The 17194-nt window shown below is 43.2% G+C and overlaps 1 protein-coding gene across 1 annotated transcript in view; it reads left to right on the forward strand.

Moving 5' to 3' along the window:
* Positions 1-17194, forward strand: part of ADGRD1 (adhesion G protein-coupled receptor D1) — a 115407-nt gene that overhangs the window by 49928 nt on the left and 48285 nt on the right. Inside the window, 2 exon segments of the mRNA XM_039357301.1 lie at positions 10867-10940; positions 12375-12498. Coding sequence (XP_039213235.1) covers positions 10867-10940; positions 12375-12498 — 198 coding nt within the window.

Raw genomic sequence — 17194 nt, forward strand, 5'->3', positions numbered from 1 at the left:
CAATGCGGTCTTTTTAAAATTTATTTTTGATCTGGTGGATTTAGTTGATTGACTCAATGAACCTAGAGGTATCAGATCGGGGGTTCAAGGATCCGGACATTCAGCCCTAAAATTCAATGAGAGGGCATTACCTTCTGTCCCATTTTTTTTCCTACCATATCATCTAAATCTTTGCAGCCCAAATATGTTCACTGTTTCTGATATTTATATGCTCCTATCGACTCAGTTGACTCAATTTGTGAACTCTCAAGCTTCCTCTTTCCGCTACGTATTCAAGATGGACAGTGATTAATATGTATATGTTACTTACATGTAGATTTATACCTATGTTATATATAGCATGTCTATATGTGTGTTATGTATGTGAACACTTTTGAGAGCAAGCAACAACATTTCATTTTTAATATGTGCCAATGTGCCCACAGTTAAAAATGTCAGTAAAGTCTCTCTCTCTCTCTCTCTCTCTCTCTCTCTCTCTCTCTCTCTCTCTCTCTCTCTCTCTCATTTTTCTCTTCTATCTATCTATCTATCTATCTATCTATCTATCATCTATCATCTATCTATCATCTATTTTTTTCTATCGATCTATCGATCTGTCCGGCCATCTATCTATCTATCTATCTATCTATCTATCTATCTATCTATCTATCTATCTATCTATCTATCTATCTATCTATCTATCTGTCTATCTATCTATCTATCATCTATCATCTATCTATCATCTATTTTTTTCTATCGATCTATCGATCTGTCCGGCCATCCATCTATCTATCTATCTATCTATCTATCTATCTATCTATCTATCTATCTATCTATCTATCTATCTATCTATCTATCTATCTATTTACCTATCTAAGCAATTTATGAGTTTGGGGTTACTTCAGAGCAAAAAACCTTCCTAAAAATATTTCTTTCTACTATGCAAATTGTTCTCTTGTTTTGGTCCTTCTTCTGTATTTTCTTCCTGACTTTTTCATCCTTTTTTTCTCAGCATGCACACACACATTGAGTTCATAAACACTCCTTCTAAATCTTAGCCTCTTGTGTGTGACCCTAGGTTCAAAGATGGTGGCTTATGTATTAAAGTACCCTGTTCTCCAAAGAGCTCATTATGGTTCATTCAACAAACTCTAATTAAACAGCTCACCTTAGCAATCCTTCCCACCAGCAGATGGGCATATTTCCAGGAAAAACGTTGACCTTCAGCTACGTATTATTTTCATTTTCTAATAACTGTGCAACCTATATGCATAGAAATAAGTGTCAGGTCGGCAGTTTTCTGGTCTGCTCCTACTTTCTCTCTAAACTTTGGAGGAATTACCAGAACAGATAAGCAAACAAACAGCCTCTTCCAACTCCAAGTCTCTAATTCATAGAAGCACAATATTGCATCCGGTTTTGATGACCACACTATAAAAAAGATGCTGAGACTCTAGAAAGAGTACAGAGAAGAGCAACAAAGATGATCAGGGGACTGGAGGCTAAAGCATATAAGGAAAGGCTGCTGGAATTGGGGATGTCTAGTTTAACGAAGAGAAGGACGAGGGGGGACATGATAGCAGTGTTCCAGTATTTCAGGGGCTGCCCCAAAGAAGAGGGAGTCAAGCTATTCTCCAAGGCGCCTGAAGGCAGGACAAGAAGCAATGGGTGGAAACTAATCGAGGAGAGAAGCAACCTAGAACTAAGGAGAAATTTCCTGACAGTTAGAACAATTAACCAGTGGAACAACCTGCCTCCAGAAGCTGTGAATGCTCCAACACTGGAGGTTTTTAAGAAGAGATTGGACAGCCATTTGTCCGAAATGGTGTAGGGTTTCCTGTTTGAGCCCTGGATTGGACTAGAAGCCCTCCAAAGCCCCTTTCAACTCTGTTATTCTATGTTCTAAAAGATAGTGGAAATTTTAAACAAGAATGAGGAGGAGGAGCGTGTGGTTGGTGGAAAACCGTTTATAGCAGAAAGGGTTGTCACTGAAATCCACACTAATTCACAATGAAAATGAGGAGAAGAGAGGGAGAAATTTACTGCTTTTCTGACGTATCCACAGCTTTGATTGTTGAAGTTCCTCTCACCAACCATCCCTTTTTGGATATTTTAAACTTGGCTGCAGACCACAAAATTGTCCTAGCTTCCATCTCAGGAAACCACTTCAAAAAACCGAGCGTGACATGTGTTAGCAGCTAGTGGTGGTGGAAAGCAGAAGCTGCATTTAAATCTTGGTGTGCCCAGCCATGGGTCAACCACACCCTGCATTTAAGATAGCTTGAAGAATCTGGGGTTATGGAGAGTGAGAGTAGAGATATTAAAAGAAAAAAGAAAAGAGAAGAATGGATCGTATTAAATGCAGACCAACTTCAAAAGCTCCTTGCCACAGCTGCAGGATGCGCATTTACCATGACTTAGACAACATGGCTGTTTGTGTACGGGGTGACCAAAGAGAACCATAGGCCATTCTAATCACTTTTCATCAACCAAGATCTCTGCCAGCCAACATTGGCACAGTGCCAACCTTATAGCTCCACTGAGCTGTGCATTAGGGTGAAGCCTAATTGAATTTAATTTATTTATTCCTCCGATTTATTGAGCTGCCTGCTTGGCACATGAACCCCAGGTGTTCTCGATAAACAACAACAAAAGTCATATTATAAGAACCTAAGCACGACACCGAAGTGCCGGGAACAATGCATTGCCCCTTTCTGATGTGTCTGGGCAAAGAGCCAGGTTTTTAATATCTTTCAAAGGCAGGGTTGGGGCCAACTAAATCTTAGGTGGGGTGGGGGTGGGGAAGCTGTTTCAAAAGGCAGGGACCCAGATCTTTGTGTGAACATCGTGCTGACCACGCTTGGTTCTTTTTATTTGTCTATGTGTCTCCATGGATTCAGAACCCCAGGGTATTCAATTAATTTGGGATTCTGGGTCGTGTGGAAATCCAGAAAAGGAATTCATTCCGGAATTGTGCTAAATTATCATGGCAAAGCAGGTGTAGGAGAAGAGCAGGCTAGAAGGCAGAGTTAAATGTGTCATCAGTTTGGAATCATTGCATTGCCAATTTAGTTTTGACAATGATTTGACTAGATACTTGTGTAGAGGTAACAATAATAATCTCTTCTGTGCTTTGAGCTCAATGGATGCTCCTGGTTCTTTGCACTGATAGCAACTGGGACATGGTGTAAAATCTGAATATTCAGGAACTGGATGGAACGTGCTGTGTGGATGATAGTCTGTAAATCTCTTAATATAGGAATGAATCTAAGTTCCTCATGTCATGAGCCTCTCCCATGGGGTGGAGAAAGCGATGTCATGTGTACCATGATGTCACCCCACAAAACTGCATGAGACAATGGCACATGGGACATCCCCGTTGCTTCTAATGAACACCTCTGCTTTCTCCTGGCAGATGTTGAGATGCACATATCTCGAGAGGCCAGCGAAAATATCTTTCCCTCTAAATTTTAGCTCCGCTTTCTATTTTCTCACTTGCATAAGAGGTCAGGATGGTTGAGATCAATAAGGAGCACAAAAGCTTTCAGGAACTACATTGATAGATGGGCTTTAAATGACTTCAAGTTGTGTTGGCTTCAGAAATGGCCATGCACCCTTTTGCTTAGTTGACTTCCTTTCTGATTTATGAAGCTGGCAAGAGCAGAGAAATGGAAGTGCCTCTTCTCCACCCATTTACAAAATTACTATCAGGTCACACACTTCTATTAGGGCTGTTGGCCTTGCTCCCACCTTAAATTCTTCAGGGAGGTCAGGAGATCAGATCTGGCCTTTGTGTTTTATGGGCAGAGGTGGGCAGTTTTACCTGTTTACACCACAACAATTGAATAATCCCAGTCCATGCTGTCCTTCATGATGCTTTGGACCTGTTTGCCTGTGTCTTTTTATTGCTGGTTTTAATTGTAAGGTCTTTCCTTATTCTTCTGATTCTGGAATTAAGAATTCCAACTGGCCATTTTCTGGATTCTCAGAATTGGAAAGAGCTTCTGAAATCAATCCACACTTCTGTTAATACAGGCATCCATATGAGCATAGGGTTCAACAGTTGATCAATCAGCCGATCATTGGACATCTCTAATTGAAGAGAAGTCCAACATATGGACAGGGGGTTGGACTATGGGCAGGGGGTTGGGCTGGAGGACTTACAAGGCCCCTTCCAACTCTGTTATTCTAACTCACCATTTTCCGAGATCTCTGAATCCACCACGCAACTATTCTTAGCATCCAGGAAGGTTGGCCCCATCCTTCAGCCACAAAGTTCTGCCTTGCCTGCGATTCAGCTTTAGAACATTGCTTACACCTCTGGTACCATTTTAGTCATCCTCTTTGACTGCCCAAGTTTGTAGGAATGTTTACAGAGAAGCCATCAGTGTATTCCATGTGTCGGACCTGCCACTACTTAAACCTGTAAGTAGAAACGATCCTTGACTCCATTTGTTGAGAAAGGTATACCGTATTTTCCAGTGTATTAGACGACTCGGCGTATAAGACGACCCCCGACTTCAGAGCCGATTTGCATTGCTAGAAAGTCATCTTATACGCTGGAAACTACTGTAATTTCCGGCGTATAAGACGACTCAGTGTATAAGACGACCCCCAACTCCGGAGCCGATTTGCATGCTTTAGAAAGTCATCTTATACGCCGGAAAATACGGTAGTTATTAGAGATCAAGAGTATCACGGTATCGCAAAGCCAGAACTGAGAATCGGGCGCCAAAATCTCTAAGTTCTACTTTTCCCTTAACTATCTCTCATTGCCCACCCCAGGGTAACCAATCAGGTTCAGGCAAGAGGTTTTCATAACGGTCAGTCCAAGTGCAGGTCGTTATGCGGCTCCCTCCTTCTTCCAGCTGGGTGACCTTGAGGTAGCATCTTGAGGAGATACAGCACTTACTTTCATTTTCCCAAGCACTCCCCGTTTCATTCCTCCTTCCCACAGTTCATGGTAGTCTTTCACCATATAGTAGTTGGCACCATGGTTATAATGCCTTGTATACCTTCTAACTGGGTTGGTGTTAAAGTCAAAGCGTTGTCCCCTTCTTCCATTATCATTCTTCAGTCTTTTCTGCCTCCACGTGGCTGTATGTTTCTTGGCACGGAGTCATCCCAGTGTAGTATGTAAAGACCATAAGCAACATCTGGAAGGCTTCCTGGCCTTCATCACCATGTCCACTTCACCAAGTCTTCTCCTGACTGCCTCTCCCACCCATTCCCCATGGATTAGCTGAGCAAACAGAGGAGAGGAGCTTGAGGGTTGAAAGGTCAAGAGACTAATAGGGCAATACGTCATCCCAGAAATATGCAAGACATTGCACTCCATAGGCATTGCCTAGATGAAGGCTCAAGATTGCAAAAAGCTGGGAAAAGATTCCCCTTCAAAGCTCTGGCCTGTTTTTAATTTGGAGTGCTGTGTATCGCTCTGTGACCCTTAACAGATTGTTTCAAGACATTTCTGCAATCTTTTAATGCAAGAGTTCTGTAAAGATAAAGATTTTCTTGTCCCAGTTCCATATCTGTGGGGCACAATTTAATGCCAGTCTACTCTAAAGGAACCCATTAATCTTGATGGCAATGCCTTCTTGGTAGAATTGCCTAACTTTCCAGCTAGACTAGGAAAGTTGATTTGATAACTTGCTAATTGGAACAGGAGGCTAAAGCATATAAGAAACGGTTGCTGAAATTGGGTATGTCTAGTTTAATGAAGAGAAGGACGAGGGGTGACATGATAGCAGTCTTCCAATATCTCAGGGGCTGCCCCAAAGAAGAGGAAGTCAAGCTATTCTTCAAAGCACCTGAGGGCAGAACAAGAAGCGACGTGTGGAAACCAATCAAGGAGAGAAGCAACCTGGAACTAAGAAGAAACTTCCTGACAATGAGAACAATTAACCAGTGGAACCACCTGCCTCCAGAAGCGATGAATGCTCCAACACTGGAAGTTTTTAAGAAGAGACTGGACGGCCACTTGTCTGAAATGGTGTAGGGTTTCCTGCCTGAGCAGGGGGTCGGACCAGATGACCTCCAAGGTCCCTTCCAACTTTATTATTATTATTATTATTATTATTATTATTATTATTATTATTATTATTATTATAGAATTTTGATGGCTTTAGACCTGGAACTTATAAGATCTTAAAGTGTGTTAAGTCACTCCTGCTATCATCATCATCACATCATCATCCATCATCATCATCACATCATCATCATCATCATCATCATCATATCATCATCATCTTGATATGAACATCAAGAAAGGACCTTGAATATCTTCCAGTCCAATCTCTTGCACAAGAAGAAGGCTCTATACCATTTGAGGCAGATGGCTGTCCATCCCTTCTTATAAGCCTCCAGTGATGGAGCACCCACAACCTCTGGATGTTCCACTGATTAATTGTTCTAATTATCAGGAAGTTTCTCCTGCCTTCGGGTGCTTTGGAGAACAGGTTGACTCCCTCTCCTTTGGGGCAGCCCCTCAAATACTGCATTGGACCACTGCTATCGCATGCTATATCTGAGATATATTTATTTATGCAGAGTTTCTAGGCTAGTATTTCTCAATCTTGATGACTTTAAAATGTGTCAACTTCCAGAATTCTCCAGATCCACCAACCGGGATGTGGTTTTTCTCCTTGGCAGTTCCTTGATTACAACTGTTTCCTGCCTGTTTGTTTGTCTGGTGTTAATCCCTGCTTATCCGAGTATAGGCTGCCAGAGAGGATGTGTTTATAAAACTACACTGAGTAGAGTAGAGAGAGCTGTTTAACCCTAGATCAATCTTTCTCAAACTTGGCAACCTTAAGATGTGCTAGTCTTAGCTCCCAGAATGCCTCAGCTAGATTGACTGGGGGATTCTGGGAACTGAAGTCCACACGTCTCAACTCTTCCGAGTTTCAGAAACACCGATCTAGAGTAACTCAAAATCAAAAATGAGTTTGGCGGCATCTTTTAAGACAGCGGGCCCCAACCTTTTGGACATTAGGGACTGGTTCCATGGAGAGACGTTTTTCTGTGGACCGAAGGGGAACATGGTTTCATGTGCTGCCTGCATCCAGCAGATGGGGCTTTGCTTGTTTGAACGGCCCACTTTCTGACATGCCACGGACTGCTGCAGCTTCATGGACTGGGTGGTTGCCCTGTTTTAAGACAATACTGCTTGCCAGTAAGCATGAAGACCTTCAGTTCCTCATCAACAGAGTCACAGAAATATCTGGAAAATACGGCTTGAAGCTTAACACCTCAAAAACCAAGATCATGGTTGTCAGCAAACAACCCGTTAATTTACCATCAATAAATTCAGAAGGAATACCACTAGAAAAAGTTGAAAGGATCACGCACCTCGGTTCCAGTTTGCATGAAAGCTGGGACATGACCGTTGAAGTAAAGACTAGGATAGAAAAAGCCCAAACAGCATTCTTCAAAATGAAAAAAGTCTTCTGCAGTCACGGCATAAGCCTAAGATTGAAAATCAGGCTTGTCAGATGCTATATTTTTTCTATCCTGCTCTATGGAGTAGAGAGTTGGTCTCTGAGAAAAGGCCATCTGAACAGACTAGAAGCATTTGAAATGTGGATTTACAGGCAGCTGTTACGTAGAAGCTGGGCTGACAAGATCAGAAATGAGGAGGGGATAAGCCGCCTGGGAAAGCCAAGGGAAATCATCAAAACAATTAAAAAATGAAAGCTAGAATATTTCGGACACGTGATGCGACACCCAGAAAAATACGGCATGCTCCATTTAATCCTCCAGGGAAAGATGGAAGGCAAACGAGGTCCAGGCAGAAGAAGAACATCGTGCCTTCAAAATCTAAGGGACTGGTTTGGACAAAACTCAGTAGCCCTTTTTCGTGCGGCTGCTGATAAAAACAGGATTGCCAACACGATCGCCAACGTCCGATAACGTATATGGCAGAAGAAGAAGAAGAAGAAGAAGAAGAAGAAGAAGAAGAAGAAGAAGAAGAAGAAGAAGAAGAAGAAGAAGAAGAAGAAGAAGAAGAAGAAGACAAACTTTTTTTAAAAAAATTAATCATGATCTTTCCACCTTAAAACAACCCCTTTTGAATCCATCTGCTGGCTGGCTCACAATCTGAGTCTTAGATTCTCATGATGCAATGCAGACAAAGTTGGTGGGGGCCCAGGGTTGCTAGGAAATCGTAGTGTTTTTGAGTTTGGGTGAAACCGTGAAATTATAAGAGCCACGTTGCAAACGCTTGGGCCAAACTGTGATACAGTACAAAGTGCTATGAAGTGCGTGTGTATGCACGGGTCTGATTGTGACATTGACCCAAATGTCATTTTAGCAGAAGGTTGGGAGATTTCAACCCTCCCTATATAGGCTGAATTGAAATGGCATCTATAGAATACATCCTTAAATTCCCAGGAACTTTTTTAAGGCAGCAGTCTGTCCTGCTTATGTACCTGTGTGCCATCTTTCCACCTGTTCCGTCCCCTGCCTTTGCATTCCAATATTACAAGGGTTAAATTGGTTGTTGTTGTTAATTGCGAAGTCGTGTCCGACCCATCGCAACCCTATGGACAACGTTCCTCCAGGTCTTCCTGTCCTCTATCATCTTCTGGAGTCCATTTAAGTTCACACTTTCTGCTTCAGTGACTCCATCCAGCCATCTCATTCTCTGTCGTCCCCTTCTTCTCTTGCCCTCCGTCTTTCCCAGCATCAGGCTCTTCTCCAGTGAGTCCTTCCTTCTCATTAGGTGGCCAAAGTATTTGAGTTTCAACTTCAGGATCTGGCCTTCTAAAGAGCAATTGGGGTTGATCTCTTCTAGGACTGAATTGGTTAGAGATCTCTAAATTGGTTAGAGATCTCTAAATTAGAGATCTCTAAATTGGTTAGAGATGCTTTTAACTGCTACAAAATTGGACCGCAGTGCTTGTAATTTTGACGTGGAAAGATTGGGCTCCTGCAAGACCTGCCAAAAACTTTTATTTGGAGGGGTTAAAAGAAAAAAAAAAATTGCAGCTGCTCTGGTAACTTTGCAAAAACATTTTGCTCAGATGCAGAATGAAGAACAGACCACCCCATCTGATCCTGGCATGTTATTGTTTTTTTCTTCCCAGCTCTTTTTTTTTTTTAATTAAAGAGTAATGTAGCAGGCAAAAGTTATGCAAGCTTCTAATTATGGTATGTTTCCTCTCCCAAATGGCTTAAAAGATAATACAGACATCCACCCTGGTGATTAGAATTACTGCGTGATTTCTCAATTCCAGGAATTCTTCTAATTGTTTTCATCCCTAGTAGACATTTAATATGATTTGGACCACTACCACGAGAATATGATACCCGGAGTTTTTTATTGCTAATCTTCTGCTATAATCTTCTTCGGTCTGAGTCTTCACAGAGATATGGAGCTCTGTTAAATCTAATTTCTAGGCTCCCAGGAGGGTTGGAGAAGAATGATTATAGTTGGACGTACAGCCAGAGGTTCAGTCTGGATTTGGCATTTTTGTCCACCTATCAAATCCTTCCCAAAGGTCTGGCATAGGCAGAGATTGTTGGAAGGAAGGGAGGGAAGGAGGGATGAGAATGAGAAGAAGGAAGGAAGGAAGGAAGGAAGGAAGGAAGGAAGGAAGGAAGGAAGGAAGGAAGGAGAAAAGGAGGGAGGGAGGGGAAGGGAGGGAGGGGAATGAGAAGAAGGAACAAAAGGAAGGGAGGGAGGGAGGAAAAAGAAGGAAGGAAGGAAGGAAGGAAGGAAGGAAGGAAGGAAGGAAGGAAAGATGGATAGGAATGAGAAGAAGGAAGGAAGGAAAGGAAAGGAAGGAGGGATAGGAATGAGAAGAAGGAAGGAAGGAAGGAAGGAGAAAAGGAGGGAGGGAGGGGAAGGGAGGGAGGGGAATGAGAAGAAGGAACAAAAGGAAGGGAGGGAGGGAGGAAAAAGAAGGAAGGAAGGAAGGAAGGAAAGGAAAGATGGATAGGAATGAGAAGAAGGAAGGAAGGAAGGAGAAAAGGAGGAGGGAGGAAGGAAGGAAGGAAGGAAGGAAGGAAGGAAGGAAGGAAGGAAGGAAGGAAGGGAAAGATGGATAGGAATGAGAAGAAGGAAGGAAGGAAGGAGAAAAGGAGGAGGGAGGAAGGAAGGAAGGAAGGAAGGAAGGGAAAGATGGATAGGAATGAGAAGAAGGAAGGAAGGAAGGAAGGAAGGAAGGAGAAAAGGAGGAGGGAGGAAGGAAGGAAGGAAGGAAGGGAAAGATGGATAGGAATGAGAAGAAGGAAGGAAGGAAGGAAGGAAGGAAGGAAGGAAGGAAGGAAGGAAGGAAGGAGAAAAGGAGGAGGGAGGGAGGAAGGAAGGAAAGAAGGAAGGAAAGGAAGGAGGGATAGGAATGAGGAAGGAAGGAAGGAAAGGGGAAGGAAAGAAAGAAAGAAGGAGAAAAGGAGGAGGGAGGGAGGGAGGAAGGAAGGAAGGAAAGAAAAAAGAGCAATGAGAGGATGAGAAGGAGGGAGGGAGGGAGGGAAAGTAGGAAGGAAGGATTGCCACAATAATTCAGCCAAAGATACCGTAATTTCCGGCGTATAAGACGACTCAGCGTATAAGACAACTCTCGACTTCGGCGCCGATTTCCACGCTTTAGAAAGTCGTCTTATACGCCGGAAAATACAGTATATCAGCTGAATACAGCAAAGACTTCAAATCCAGATTTAAAAGACCGAAACACGGAGTGGCCTCTGCCTAGAACAGCCAAGCTCTTGATGTGTCAAGCTCTTCATGTGTTTCCTCCCACCTTCATTTTCTTCCAATCTGAAGTTTATCTCATCCCGTGTTTGCAAAGACGTGGACCTCCTTTGGGAGTGCAAGCGTACAAACCAACAAAAAGAGCATTTCTCTCCCCCTCGCCATGTCATTGATCCATCTCTCCTCCTTTCTAGACTCCCCTCCAGTATAGTCAAGCCACAAACCGAAGTAATCAAGTGAGACTCTATTGTGCTTTTCTGGATTACAGGTGAGTGTCATCCTGGTATAAAACTTATTTGTTGCCATGTGCGCCCAGCTGTGTCACCTGCTCAACACCCCCCCCCCCCCGCCTGCTGGTTTCACAGGAAGAAGACTCCAAATAATGAAATCATGATTCTTCTCGGCAGCAAAGCTAAAACAGAGGACTGGGTCATTATTAACTCAAGTCTGGTGGGAGCAGACTTGTTTTTGTTTTGAAAAAAAAAACCAACCCTCATATCTGGCAAAAAAAGGGGAAAACCACTGGAATCCTTGTGTGATGCAGCCCGACCATATGGCCTTTTTGGGACTGGCACCATCCCTTAAGTTCTCATCCTTTGGTTGAATCTTACGAAGCCCAACATTTGTGGCTGGAGAGACAAGTTTGAGCTCCAGATTGCCAAACCAGAGGACATTGTTTTTATTTGATGGGTAGCTTGGAGGAACGTTCCCACTCCTGGAAGATGGGGCTGGGATGACCTGTGGATATCTGATGGTGGGTATCCCAAAGATGCTTTTTCATGAAGCAACTGGACTTTCTTGTTTTTCTTTGAAGACGTTTCGCTTCTCATCCCAGAAGCTTCTTTGGCTCTGACAGGATGGTGGGGAATGGAAGGATTTATACTCCTTGCAGACTGCTGGTCATTTGTGTTCTTTTAGTGAGTCGTTGATGCCACTTGGAGGTTTATCTGTGTCCTCAGGGTCACCTGAGTGGTGCAAATGGGCGTGGAGCCTTCTTGGAACTGTTGAACGGACCATGTTGTAGACTGGAGATAGATGATGTCGTATCCCTCCCCCTCTGTTGAGAGAGACATTATCTATCTCCAGTCTACAACACTGTCCTTTCAACAGTTCCAAGAAGGATCCACATACATTTACACTACTCAGGTGACCCTGATGACACAGATAAACCTCCAGGTAGCATCAACGACTCACTAAAAGAACACAAATGACCAGCAGTCTGCAAGAAGTATAAATCCTTCCATTCCCCAGTCAGATTTGAAGAAGCTTTTTGGATGAGAAGTGAAACATCTTCAAAGAAAAACAAGAAAGTCTAGTTGCCTCTTGTAAAAGCATCTTTGAGACAAGCATGTTACTGTTTCACATTATTCATTATGGTTTCACTTCTTTAGAAGCTTTCAAGCCTAAAAACATTGTTAAATAAATAACCTGGGCACAAAAAAAAGGATAGTGGGGTACCTTGGTACTGATCATTAATTGGTTCCAGGAGCACCAAAAACGATGAGTACCAAACAATTTTCCCCCAAAAGAAATAATGTAGTGAGTCACACAAAGCAGCTGACACCGACAAGTTCTAGCTTGTATGCTGAATACCAAACAAACAATGAGTACCGGGAGAAAATGTTCACATCAAAATGCGCTGAGTATCAGATTCGATGAGTTTCAAAGCTGTTCAGTACCATTGTAGGTCCATCTTTTGCAGAAACGGAAGCGGTGTTTGGTCCAACAAAGGCTGTGTGCGCGATGGGGGTGACCTCAATTATTCCATCTGCTTGTGCAACCATCTCACCAGTTTCGCCATTTTGATGCAAGTGGTGCCACTAACGGTAAGCCAAGCCGAAATATTCATAACTGTGGTTTGTAGGCAAAATAATAGACCTGGATCACTTAGACATTCTTTTTTTTAAAAAAAAAAATCTAGAACAGGGCTCTTCAAACTTGGCCCTTTTATGACTTGTGGACTTCAATTCCCAGAATTCCTCAGCCAGCATGCCTGGCTGAGGAATCCTGGGAGTTGAAGTCCACAAGTCATAAAAGGGCCAAGTTTGAAGACCCCTGATCTAGAATCTTGGTAAGTTACAATGGGCTTAGTTTAATATCAAGACTTAGACGTTGAGGTCTTCCTAACCAATGGTAGCTAGTCATGTGGTCTTGTAGAGGTGGAACTGCTGGATGACCTTCGGCCAACAAAGTTTATGGTGGAACCTCCACACTAGAACTTCTTGGTCTTGAAATTCAAGCTAACAAATGCTCCAACGTAGGAGACCCAAATAGATTGTTTCCTAAGGAATATCTGCAGAGGTTCCTGGTCACACCGTCACAACACAAGTGCCACCTCTTTTATCTGTGCACGTGATGTTATGATGCATGTCAAAATTATTAGTAATGGAACTAGACTACTCTCCTTTCATCTTTCTGTCCCTCTGGACTGTCCATTTTTAAGCCACCTCAAAGAAAAATGATGTTATTCCTCCTGCTGTTTGGTTATCTCGGACATCGTCTTCATACGCGGCGTTTTAATGTCCTTAATCGATGGCTGAAATTTAGCTGGGTTCTTCAGACTCCTTTCATGAAGTCTGAAGGACACAGAAAAGGACACTGTTTCAGCCGTAACTTGGCCAAACAGCAGGAGAACCACAGCTCAGTGGGAAATTGGATCAAGTTCCATGGGATCTCAGAGACCCCTGTTAAAATCTCAAACCACATGGCAGCCTTGCTGTTCCTGCTCCATGCCGGCTGGTTCGACTCTTGCCTTTTTCTTGGCAAAGGGACCTAATTAACCGGGCTGGATCCAAGGATCAGATGGATGACACAAACCTTGGCACGGTCACACGTCCGCTTTGTATCATCTAAGCAAATGGGAATTCATCTCCACCTCTTGTTTGCCAAGGACTTCGGTGCCGATCGGCTGGGCTAAGAAGAAGACAATTATACAATTACGATTCACTGGGGAAAAAAAGCTGCAAGCGCTTATAGAGATGGCTTCCTCCACAAATGGTTTTGCATTCAATTATTTGCCTTGAGTATGTGTTCTCTCTGCACAGAGGGTTCTAATCCAGTGAGACCCCTTGCCAATATTTGCACAGTTCCTAAAATTTATTTTATTCACAAAGATTCATTTCCCTCCTTTTTCTGCTCCCCCCCCAACCCCAAACCTCACCTGCTTTCTTTCTCTCCTTAACAAGTGGCTGGTTCATTTCATAGGCATTGATTTACTTTACAGACAGGATAAATTTATCTTCCACTTTCTGGAATTTTTCACTGTTGGGGGGGGGAATGTATTTGCGCCAGATAGGAGATTCTGCACTGCGCGCCTGTAATTCTATACATGCCAATTTGATAAACATGGAGCCTGCCAATCACATAGCCAAAGAAACTTTGACTACTCCGTGCAGTTATTCAGAACGTTTTAGTTCTTTGCTCCCTCCCTCATTTTCCGAAAAGGAATTAAAAAAATGAAACCAATTTCCGTTCCTTTAAGTGATTTCCACTTTGAAAAAATTTAAAAGGCAAACTCAGCTTCAAAAAAAAAAAACATGATCCAGCATGAAGACTATCCCAGAGAGGCAGGTATTAGGTTTTCTAAGGACCCCTAATTGTGTGTGATAAAGATTTATACACTTTATATAAGGAAAACATGAAATAAACTTCCCATTCTGGCAAAACGTCTATTTGGCCAGAGTTGCAATAAATTTTGGGTTAGGACCGTAGTTTATTTTTTTTATTTTTTCCCCCTTTAGTTTCTTGGCAGAATTCATCTGGCTTTTGTTTGCTTCCCGTTTAATGGATTAAGTTTATTCTAGGGTTTACCCAACCATTTTATCATGCAGTTTGCGGAGGGAAAAAAACCAGGTACATATGGTGCCAGCAAACTTTGGCATTTATAACTAGTGGAATTCAACAACAAGATTAATAGGAGATTTAGGGACTGAAAAAAAGTGAGGGGAAAGAAGACTCAAAGATTTCAGAACTGGAAGATTTCCAATCTCTGCTTTATAATCTTCTATATTAACTCCAATGGCTCTAATGTCTTCTGCAACAGGAATAGAATTAGAATTAGAGTAGAGTAGAGTAGAGTAGAGTAGAATAGAATAGAATAGAATAGAATAGAATAGAATAGAATAGAATAGAACAGAACAGAACAGAATAGAATAGAATAGAATAGAATAGAATAGAATAGAATAGAATAGAATAGAAGCTGGAAGGGACCTTGGAGGTCTTCTAGTCCAGCCCTCTGCTCAAGCAAGAGAACCTATATCATCTCAGACAAATGACTATCTAGCCTCGTCTTAAAAACCTCCAGTGATGGAGCACCCACAATTTCTGGAGGCAAAGCTGTTTCACTGGTTAATTGTCCTCATTGTTAGGAAGTTTCTCCTTAATTCCAGGTTGCTTCTCTCCTTGATTAGTTTCCATCCATTGTTTCTTGTCCTTCCCTCTGGTGCTCTGGTGAATAACGTGACCCTCTGTGCCCTATGGCAGCCCCTCAGATACTGGAAGACTGCTATCATGTCTCCCCTATTTCTTCTTTTCTTTAGACTAGCCAAATCAAAGTCCTGCGGCCGTTCCTCGTATGTTTTAGTCTCCAGGCCTTTGATCATAGTTGCTCTTGTCTGAATTTTTTCCAAACTCTCAACTTCTTTTTTGTGATATGGTGACCAAAAGTTGGCTGCAGTATTCCAGGTGTGGTCTGACTAGGGTTTTATAAAGAGGTACTAATGATTCACGTGATCTTGATTCGATGCCTCTGTTTATACAACCCAAGATTGTATTAAGCTTTTTTGGTTGCTGCTGCTGCACAGCATAGTCAAGTGATCGTCCACTGGGATTCCAAAGTCCCTGTCACAGTTGCTGTTTTTAAAGGAACAAGAAGACCATCTTCTCCCAAGGCTGCATCACACGTTAAATGATGCTAAGTGCCCTGGCCAAAACTCAGATGCATTCCTCCAACACTTGTGAGGTACTTAGTGCTCTCTGAGCTTGGTTCCCTTCTTGCAGACGTTCCACCATCCAACTAGGTAACATCTTCAGGGCTTCAAGCAGACCCACCTCCCTTCTAGTGCTGATCCTAGAATCATGGGGCTGGAAGGGACCTTGGATGGTCTTCTAGTCTGACCCTCTGCCCAAGGCATCCCATTTTGAACAAATGGTTGTCCAAATCTTTTCTTGAAAACCTCCAGTGATGGAGCACCTACGACTCCAGGAGGCAAGCTGTCCCACTGCTTAATTTTTCTTATTGCCAGGAAATTCCTCCTTTGTTTCATCCCCCTCTGACAAACTTCCACCTGTGGCTTCTTGTTCTGCCCTCTCCTCTTACCTGTGACAGCCCTTCAGTGTATTGCAGGGGTGTCAAATTTAATTTCACTGAAGGCCGCATCAGCATTGCGGTTGCCCTCGGGAGGTGTGTGTGGCCAGGGTGGGTATGGCCTACTGGGTGGGTGTGGATGGAGTGGATGTGGCCTATTGGGTGGGCATGGCCAGCTCTACATCGTTCGCGTCAAGGGTGCCTGTGGGGGCCTGGGCAGGAATGGGACAGATCTGAGGATCTCTGGCAGAAGGGGGTGGGACCGGGCCAAGCGCCAAGCCATGGTCCACTGGAGGAGCCTCACTGCCTGCCGAAACCCCTCCGCCAGAGCCCATCAAGCCGGATATTTGAAGTAGGCGAGGGCCATTTGCTGGCCACTTCCAGGCGATAGTGCATTTCTTCATTCCCCACAAAGGGTGACACCTCCCCAGCATGTACCCAGGGGGCAGGGCTGATGCGGCAGGGGCTGGTTCCTCGCTGTTTCCAGACGGCCTTTGGAGCTAAGACTGAATGCGTTTCAGCATAGATGGCCACCACAAAATTGTACATTGGCTCCCAGCTGACCTGGGCCAGGGCCAAAGCAGCGGGGGCCGTTCCCTCACTGTTTCCAGGATGGCTTTGCGGGCCAAATGAAACTACTTCGTGGGCTGCATCCGGCCCCCGGGCCTTGTGTTTGACACGTCTGAAATATTGGAAGACAGCTATCATATCGCTAAACCTTCTCTTCATTAGCCCAAATATGCCTAGTTTCCTTAACCGTTCATCATACAATATTGCTGATACCTAGTTGAGTAATGTGACATCTGCAAGAAAACAACCAAGTTATCAAAGACACCCTCCCCCCCCCGAGTTCAATCCTAAGTTACAAATATCCAGGATAAGCAGCGCATGCATTTTCATCCAGATCTGAATTATTCTGCATATTAAACTCCTTGATAAAATAACTTCTGGGGATGCTGACTTTGCAAGCTTAGCACATCACCACTAATATAATTTAATTACTCGTTTATGTAATACATAAATTAATTTGGACATAAACTTTCTTCGGGACACCTCCATAAAGAGCAGATGTAATAAATAAATAATCTTAATCGTGCCTTTGGTGGATATTGACTTATTTACAGAGGCAGCCAATGGCCGTATTTCAAGGCAGCGATTTCAACAGGGAGTCCAAACAAAGCATATGGAAGATTTTAGCGCCTCTACTTCGCGTTGGC

The sequence above is a fragment of the Crotalus tigris genome, unplaced genomic scaffold, assembly GCF_016545835.1.
Source record: "Crotalus tigris isolate CLP2741 ecotype Arizona unplaced genomic scaffold, ASM1654583v1 scf7180000018891.247784533:1973344, whole genome shotgun sequence".
Classification (NCBI taxonomy): Eukaryota; Metazoa; Chordata; class Lepidosauria; order Squamata; family Viperidae; genus Crotalus; species Crotalus tigris.